The 9,822-nt window shown below is 34.6% G+C and overlaps 1 protein-coding gene across 1 annotated transcript; it reads left to right on the top strand.

Moving 5' to 3' along the window:
- The first annotated feature begins 12 nt into the window (after positions 1-12).
- Positions 13-5,936, top strand: LOC129434240 (olfactomedin). Its single transcript, XM_055193165.2, has 5 exons — positions 13-176; positions 379-537; positions 2,365-2,577; positions 3,063-3,195; positions 4,791-5,936. Exons 1-5 carry the CDS (start codon positions 144-146, stop codon positions 5,597-5,599), a joined length of 1,347 nt encoding a protein of 448 aa, XP_055049140.2. The 5' UTR covers positions 13-143; the 3' UTR covers positions 5,600-5,936.
- The last annotated feature ends 3,886 nt before the right edge of the window (positions 5,937-9,822 follow it).

Raw genomic sequence — 9,822 nt, 5'->3', positions numbered from 1 at the left:
GGTTTTGAAATGTTATGTTTTAGATTATTTCGTTATGTTGCTTTGTAATACCAGATACAGTATTTTCATAAGTACGGTTGCAACATTTGTTTGTGTGCGGGTTTAAAGCAGGACTGTATTGTCTTTGCCACCATTTGACCATCATGCTCTCGTACCTGTTGCTCCTCGCAGTCATAGTAAGTTTATTTCCAATGTCAACTTTACATTGCATACTGCACAGTAATATTTCTTTATTTGTAGACATTGCAGTGGTTGTTTAATTCATTTATTCTAGATCAGATACACAACTTAATCTCTAATTAAAATATTTCATAAACAGCAGCATTGTAAGAAACGGTAGTGTGTTATGTCTGTGTAAATGTGTTTGTGTGTATTCAGTCGACTGTTCAGGCTGAGAAGATTCAAGGTGTAGAGGAGAACAATGCCTGTGTATGTAAATTAAGCAGCTCTATCTGGGCTTTTCCTGCCAAACGGTTTGAGGAAGTCGAAACACAAGTCCAGATCTGTGATGACAACTTGAAGAATTTGCAGAAAAAGGTGAAAACATACTTATATACATGTACATACCGTATAAACCCAGAGAAAAATAAAGTATAATTGAATGTACTAAAATACACTTAAATATCAGCAACTACATTTTTTTTACTATGCAAAAAGTGAAAGTTGGATTTACAATTGGTAACACCTAAAAATATTTATTTCCAACGTTAATTTTCTCACGTTAAGTAAAACATTTAAGGTAAACAACTTTTTAAAAATGACTTAAATTGGTGCACTGACAAAAATGATTCATTGAATTTAATCAATTTTTAAGGTAAGTGGTTGCAATCTATTTAAGCTACATTTAAACAAAAGTTTTATATTTTATTTTACGTTACTAATCTTTTTTGTTTAAATGTAGCTTAAATAAATTGATTGCAACCACTAACCTTAAAAAATTTATTAAATTCAATGAATAATTTTTTTTCAGTGTGGCACCTAAAATATTTTTTCCAACTTACATTTTTTTTCACCTTAAGTAAAAAATTTAAGGTAAACAACTTTTTAAAAATTACTTAAATTGGTAGCACCTAAAATTTTTAAGCATGTTCAACTTTTTCACTTAAAGTGGGAAATTTTTTAGGTACAGCCCCCCAAAAAATATATATTTTTTAGGTGTTTAGGTACAGTTTAAATGCAGTGTAGTACATTGTTATTTTTGTGCTAAATAATAGTGTACATTTATAAAGTATATAAATACTAAATACCAGTAATACTTTGATACTGATTTTTAGTATATTGAAATAAATGTTTTCTCAAAATGGCACAGCTGAGATATTGTAAGAAGTACTAAAGACTATTTTTATATTAAATGTTAGGGGTACAAGTTGGGGTATATTTACACAGTAGGGGTGTAAATCGGCCCGTTCTTTACGTTACAATATCGATTTTCTCCGCCAGCATTGCGGTATTTGCAGATACATCGAATGCTTCTTAAAAAATAAAGCTGTTAAACTTAAGCATTTGATCTGTCACACATCTTAACAGTCAAACAAGTGCTACATTGGTTATGTCAAGGAATGAGGACGTGGAAAGTGTCAAAATTGCATCGTATCGCTAGAAATAAAATCGATCCATATCAATGTACCATTACACCCCTGCACAATAGATCCTTAAAGTACAGTAATGTACCCAAAAAGGTTTAACGTTGTATTATGTTTAGTATACCTGTAAAGATACAGAACAGAACCTCAGAGTACCATCCCAGCGACAGAAAAGGTACAAGGTTTACATTCTAAAGTGGGATTTGTGAAAATATGCAATTCAATTACAGACTAATAACCTTATTATTGCCAATAAAGTATAATTACTGAACCTAAACATAAGATAAAAAATGCCATTACAGGGTTATGCACTCTTTAAATATTCCCAGGTAAAAATTGCACTAAAAAAACTTTAAATACACTTAGGGTGTGCTATTTTCATGCAGTAATTTTGTACTAAACTGGTACACAAGTACACAATAGGTCCTTAGGGTATAATATTGTACCCCAAATAATCAATAATTTGATCAATATCCTAATCTTTTCACTTTCTTGGAATAGAAAACACGTTTTTACCCAAATTAGTCAAAATGGCTTTATTGCGTTTTGGAACCAAACTCTTCATACCGAGAGTAGTCAGTTATTATCATTATCTAATTTTTGTTGGAAGTGGTATGAGCGGCTTTGCATCTGAGCTCTTCATTTATACTTCATTTGACTGAATGGTTCTTTGGGGAACCAAAAATGGTTCCTCAAGCAACACTTCACTTTCATTACAGCAAAGAATCATACTTTTAATCCATAAGCAGTGTCTGTGAATTTTTTCTTCTGTAACTTACAGATAAAGACCAATAATGTAGCGCTGCAAAAGATGGAATCTGCGCTTAAGAAAATCACAGATCGGTTGGAACCCTTTGATTATCTCAACAACAATGGCTTGTACAACGCCCTTCAACTGAGAAAGCTAAGCCAGGAACTTGAAGCGATCCTTCAGACCGCCACTGAAGCACATCAGACAAATCCCAACAAAGACACACGTAAACTTCTCAAAGAGGTAAACCTCTCTCAACGTGCTCTTTTGCTTTTAAATGACACCTTGTAATCACTGGTGACTTTGCATACATATTGGAATATCATGCATCTCGCAAAATAGTTGTAACCAAATTCAGGTTAATTTCGGCTAGAAGTGGATTACTCATAGCCGGACTATAATGGATTTATAGATAACCTAAGCGGTGAAATGATGGCTATTGCTTGCTGGGAATTTACAAAAAGCAAAAGACAAAAACTGACTCATTAAGGATCTGTAAAATACAGTGAATTTAAGTAAATGCATTATATATTTTGGAAGATGAATTATTAGTGTAAAGATGCAATGATGTACACTAACTGTGAAATTGTTACATACTGTACTGTAGAAATATACTTTTCACATCACTGTACATTATAGTATTAAACCAAACACAAAGAAAGCTTTAAAATAATGGAAAAATGATTATTGAAATGATGAGATGTTCATTTTTATTCCTCTTACTGTAGTTGGATAAAACAAAGAGTGACATTGAGAGCATGTACAACGACAATTTATTCAATCTCCAGACCATGAAAATGAGATTACGTGACCTCAACAACAGAGCACAAACGTGCAAAACCATACCAGACGATTTCAGAAGTAAGTACTTATCTGACTCACTGAGTGAATGTTATTATGAAATGTTATACGAAATATGATAGACATAAACATTATGTGACAGGGTTTATCCTAGTTCCAGACTAAAATGCATGTTTAAGCTGCTTTACTGTGGGTTTACACCAGACGCAAGTTCAACGATTTGCGCAAGTAGATTACATACAACGATGCGAATGACGCGATATGGGCGGCGCATTTGCCGCAAAAACATGTGCTATTCTCTTCAAACGCGTTCTCGCCCCTGTTGAAAATATTTAACTCGAGCAACAAATTCGCATGACACAAAGTTAAATCCCACAAGTAATCCAGAGCGAGTAACTGTGGGTTCACACCAAATGCGAGTTCAACGATTAGCGCGAGTAGATTACATACAAAGTCAATGCAAAGACGCGATCAGACGCGTCCTTGCGTGGGGCGATGTGAATTACGCTATATGGGCAGCACGTTTGCCGCGAAAACATGCACTATTTGCCTCAAACATGTTCTCGCCCAAGTTAAAATTATTCAACTCGAGGGAAAAATTCGCATGACACGAAGTTAAATCCCGCTAGTAATCTAAACCGACTAACGCGATGCCACGTGTTTGGTGTGTACGTATCATTAAAGGTACATACCATGAAAATCTGACTTTTTCCATATTTAAGTGCTATAAATGGGTCCCCACTGCTTTTATCAACCTAGAAAATGTGAATAAGAACAACTCAGCAACTTAAGGGGGTCGCACAACGGACATGCAGCGCTGCGTCGAGTCGCGTCTAGGACAACTCGGAGGTACCGTACACCGGAAGTGCACATTAAATAGCGCGAGCTTAGTCAGATAGCATCTACTTCAAAATGCAAAATATACGTTAGCAGCCAATATTAATCGTTATTGATTTGGGACAAATATGATGTTACTTAATGTAAAACTACGTGAGTGGCATGAAAGAGATTTGAGCAACTTCCTGAGTCAAAGCTGGGCGCCGTGGACAGGTGCAACCTGTCAGCGCTGGTGTGCGTATACTCATAGAAAACAATGTGTTCGATCTTTTTAGAATGGCGCTGCGCATCCAGTGTGCGACCCCCTTTAGTTTTGGTAAACCATTCTCTGCAAACATGTAAAAAAATAGCTAATTGAAATTTGGCTCCCCTTGTGATGTCAGAAGGGGATAATACCGCCTCTTAATCTGCACTATCCAACCACGCCACTGCCATTTAGTGCAGAGATCAGCTCATTTGCATATTAAAGGACAAACCCAAACAGCACATTTTTGCTCACACCTACAAAGTGGCAATTTTAACATGCTTTAATAAATGATCTATATGCTATTTTGAGCTAAAACTTCACATATGTACTCTGGAGACACCAAAGATTTATTTGACATCTTAAAATAGTCTTGTGAAATGTCACCTTCAATTTAAAAACATCTTGCTCTGACATATCTTAACATACAGTATATCAGTGCCATTGTTTTGTCTCAAGATGCACAAAAGTCATGTTTTTGTAAGCTATGTTTATAAAAACTGCTTAAATGTCCTAATATAACTAAGGTTTAGTCCTGTATTAATTTAAATCCATAAATCTACTCCACTTGCAGGTTCTTGTCATCAGCGTATCATGACCAGCATAAGTTCTCCAAGTGTCACAAAGCTCAACTCATTAGATAAGTCGTACATCTCTGGTGCTTGGGGGCGAGATGCCAAACTGAACGAGCAAATCTACTGGGAGCACTGCCTGGTCAGTGGAAACAAACATGGCAACACAATCAGAATTTACACATCTTATGAAGATTTCATGGCAAGCAAGAACTACAAAGATGAATACATTGCAGATTCTTACTCTAACGCTAATGCCGTCCAGGGTTCAGGCACTATATTGTACGATAACACTGTGTTTTACCAATGCTACACCAAAGCTGAGATTTGCAGTTTCAATATTATAACAAAAGTAACAAAGCGAAAGGCTATCGTTGGTGCTGGTTTCGAAAACACATTTCCATACTGCTACTACAGCTGTCGTGATTGGACCGACTTTGATCTGGAAGCGGATCAAGGCGCTGTATGGTTGATATACGCCACGGAGGAGAACCACGGCAATATCGTTGTGAGCCGATTGGACCCGGTTGAGCTCAATATCACGCATACCTGGAAAACACATTTGTTTAAGAGATCTGTCACTAACACGTTTATGGTGTGCGGTGTCTTGTATGCGACACGTTATGTTAATGCTTATCGAGAGGAGGTATTTTATGCCTTTGATACGGTCACTGGTCAGGCGATAAACACTCTTTCTATATCTTTTGAGAAAGTTGCAGAGGGTATAGCCAATCTGCATTTTAACCCTGTTGACCGGAAACTTTACATATATAATGATGCTTATCTTTTAGCATATGAAACCGTCTTTTAAGGTGAGATAAGCAGATACATAAGATAAATACATTGCCCCACTGTTTTTTCTTTTAATTGAAAGTCAAATTACGCTTAATGCAATTGTTTTTTATATTCCCAGACAGCAGACGACTCTGGGCCGTATCTGCGCCAAAATCAGCAGCTCCGGTGTGGATCTGGCCCAGAGTCATTTGCTCTTTGGGTTAGGACTGAAATATGATCTGTTGTCCTTCATATAGTCTGCAATAATAAGTATGTTTTTTTTGTTGTTATGTGAACATTGCACTTACAATGTATGTTAATAAGATGACCAAATCTTTCAAATAAATGTGCTTATGCAGTGTTGGTGTTTTTTCTTTTCTTTTAGTGGAATCTGAACTAAACATAAAAATTCATGGGGTGCATCCCAATCAGTTCTCTACTGTACAAATATTTTGCTTCCTTAAATTTTTAAGTATAATCGAATTTTAGCTGTTTCAATTCTGAACAGTGTTGAATTGCTTATAAAAATGAGTTGAAATTGTAATAAAATAGTTCATTGAAATGACATGTAAAGCTAATTTGATTGTACAACAAAAATCTAATGCAGCAAAACAGTCATACACAACAGTCATATAAACAGTCAGGAGTCAAGGCCTGTTTTAAAATGTTAAGGGAACCATAATTTAGCCCCCACAGAAATCCCACAATGCACTGAAAAAACTGAATAAAAACTGAAAACAGAAAACTGAAGCAACAGGACATCAATGTTCTCTTACTGAAAATGACATCACATTTACTGGGACTCTCGGCTTGAAATCGCACCAGGCAACTCTATAAACATAAAGACATGAGATTTAGCAAAGACAAACATTTATTTAAAGGAGTGGTTTAATGGTATTTCATGCATTCTGACTTATTAACAGTTATAGAGTTGTTTCCTCATGCTAAACGTACACTGAAAAAAACAACTTGTAAAATTTACTTAAAAAAAATCCTTGTAACATTTTGCACAAACTTTTTTTTTAAGTAAAAACTACTGCTTTTTATAAGTAAAACTTACCTACTAAAATCAAATAAAATTTACTTAAAATTGCATGATAAAACATATGTTAAATAATTAATTAAATGTTACTTAATTATTTTATTTAGAAGTTAGATTTATTTTAATCGTTTAGGTAAAGTCTATTAGGTTTTTTTGAAAATTGAAGCATTGCTGTCCTAATAATATTAAATAAATCGTATTTTCTGTTTGTTATTTTCTTTAACATATTCCTGTGGACCTAGTTATTTTTAGTGTTATAAATGGCATTATAACACAAAATTCATGACTGACAACAAGTCAGTCATTGAATAAACTTGATTCGGAACAGAAACGCACACAAACTGTGTTTCTGACATGCATTATCAGCACTGTGGAGAGAATTACAATACAATGTTCTGAACAGGGTTCATGTAAAGAAACACTGATCACCTGAACGGTGACTTCACAAAATTATTATTTACAACAAAACAACATCAATAATATAAGAGCTTAAACCTTTATGACATTTTGCTAACAAATATTTAAGTAGTTAAAGTTCTTATCAGTTCTTATTCTGTGATAAAGCTTAAAAAATAAAAATATTCAGGTGCAAAGAATTGTGGGTATTCCTTACAACATGTGCAAATAAATGTAAGTAAATTTTACTTAGATTTTTTAGTTTAATGGATTTAATATTTTTAAGTAAAATGAACTAAGATTTTTTACTTGAATCTGCTAATCTGAAGTTTTTGATTAAAATTTACTTAATTATTTTAGGACTATGTGCAGTGACTATAAAACAGTTAAATAATACAAGAAAATATCTAATAATACTTACTATTCCCACACAGTTCATTTTTTACATGAATTAATTGTGTATTTATCATCATTTTACTTAGGAAAATCTAGTTCTCAATAAATGTTAATATTATTATGTAGAAATTATGAGAGTTAATCTAATAAATATTACTACACCAAAAAGTTCGTTTTTTCAGTGTAGGCAAATTGTCAAAAAAGCAGTTGGGTGTGTTACAGAGTATTTCTGTGCCGAATGCACTTCGCCAGGGTTTGTACAAGTTTCAGAACATTTTTTTTTTAATTACAGGTCCAGCTGACGTTTCAGGGGTTTCTATACGTATCATTTATTTATATGGGCACTTCCCCCGGAAAACCACGGCCATGTAATACATGAAAGTGTTTTTATTGTATATGGTATTGTTGTCCCATTTTAGCATTTGTGTTGTAAGTTTTACTAAAAAACCCAACACAGACATTTAACAATTGCACATAAACGTCCAAGTGTAACATTTCTAAAATCATGATAGGAAAGAGGTTGTGGTTAATTGTATGAAACTACTTCCAAAGTGTAATGCCGGACGTACAAATAGTGAGTCAAAAAAGTCTAGCTCTCACAATTGACATCTTTGTCTTTTATCAAATATGTATTAAACATTGTGCATACATGTTGGTGCTCTTACCCAACTTTAAATTAAAAACGGAAGCCTCAGCTGATTCAAAAAATTGAAAATCCTAAGAATGTTTTGACCATAAATCTGAATCTGATCTCTAAGCAAAGTCCTTTCAAAAATGTTGGTATTTTTGAAGAAACCTACCCATATTGGAGAGGTGATAAAAAGAGAACAAATGAAGGTAGGAATCCTTAGGATTAAACTTTTTCCATTTTTTGGGGTTTGTTTGTTTGAAAGCAGATGTTTTGTTCTTTCATTTCATATATTGTATGGTTATTTATTTATAGAAGAAAAATTTCTTGAAGGAAACTTTTGTGAAAATCACAAAAAATGCTAGCGGCCAAAAAAAAAACCGAAGGGGGGGGGGATAGTTCACCCAAAAATGAAAATTCTGTCATCATTTACTCACTCTTATGTTGTTACAAACCCATATACATTTCTTTGTTCTGATAAACACAAATAAAGATATTTAGAGAAATGTTTGTAACAGAGCCGGCGCCAGACCATAACTAACAGGGGGGCACTCGGCTTCCAACGGGGGGCATGCAATAGCAACAATAACTTGCAAAAACAAGACATTAAAACAACAAATACAGCAAGCACACACTCATACAACTAGTACAGACTGTCAGCTCATTTCCGTATAAAGTGCAAAAGACCACAAACTATGCGCAAAACTATTGAACTTCGACCGCGGTGTGAGCGCAAGCTGAGCTCCGCTGCGCTCGCGCTTGGCTCGACGCAACAACAAACCGCCCTTGCGCGGCGCAAGCCATTGAAATGAATGTGTTTCATAGCGCAGCGCACACCGCGTCCTAGCTTTAAAAAAGCCGCTTTACCATAATCACGTCGTAATGCTGTTAACGGTCTATTGCCACACTTCACATTTAAGCTTACGTAATTTAAAACAACGCTAACTTACCTTTAAAATAGCTGAAGACGGCGTGTAAGAACATTAAACTTCCTTAAAACAGTGTCCTGTAGATTTGTAAATTCCACCTCGACCTCTAATCTCTGAGTTTGCAGGCATAGCCAGTCTGTGTTTGCATGAAGATGAAGCAGGCGGTGCTGGTTCGTTCTAAATGTTCTAATATCCATATTTTACACGATCCATAAAATGCAGCGAAAAACACGTTGCTAGTATCAAGTCACAAATATGCTAAAGACGTAAGACGGGTGAGAGGCGGCATCCAATCAGGGAAACTGGTCTATTTTAATTAAAGAAAACATATATCAACTATATTTTCCTCATTTGATTACATTACAAGTCATGAAACGTTCAATGTTTAATTTATTTTAATTATTCTTGATATATATTAAAGTAATAAAAAACTTTGTAGGGGGGCACAACAACCTGTTCGGGGGGGCATTGCCCGCGAATGCCCCCCCTTGACGCCGGCCCTGGTTTGTAACCAAACCGTTTGTGGACCCCATTTACTTCCATAGTACACTAAAAAAAATGGTTAATTGAATTTAATACATTTTTTTAAGGTAAGTGGTTGCAATCAAATTATTTAAACTACATTTAAACAAAAGTTTTATATTTTATTTTATGTTACTAATCTTTTTTGTTTAAATGTAGCTTTAATGACTTGATTGTAACCACTTACCTTAAAAAATTGATTAAATTCAATGAATTTTTTTTTCAGTGTATTCTTTTTCCCTACTATGGAAGTATATGGGGTCCACCAAAGGTTTGGTTACAAACATCCCTTAAAATATCTTCCTTCATGTTCATCACAACAAAGACATTTATACGGGTATGTAACA

Source organism: Misgurnus anguillicaudatus, chromosome 6 (genome assembly GCF_027580225.2).
Source record: "Misgurnus anguillicaudatus chromosome 6, ASM2758022v2, whole genome shotgun sequence".
NCBI lineage: Eukaryota > Metazoa > Chordata > Actinopteri > Cypriniformes > Cobitidae > Misgurnus > Misgurnus anguillicaudatus.
Note: the sequence above shows the minus strand (reverse complement) of the source record. Positions and strands in the feature narration are given on the sequence as shown.

Coding starts and splice junctions, on each gene's coding strand:
- LOC129434240 (XM_055193165.2), top strand. CDS start 144: ATGCTCTCGTACCTGTTGCTCCTCGCAGTCATA. Junction 2,578..3,062: donor CACGTAAACTTCTCAAAGAG/GTAAACCTCTCT, acceptor CTCTTACTGTAG/TTGGATAAAACAAAGAGTGA. Junction 3,196..4,790: donor CATACCAGACGATTTCAGAA/GTAAGTACTTAT, acceptor CTCCACTTGCAG/GTTCTTGTCATCAGCGTATC.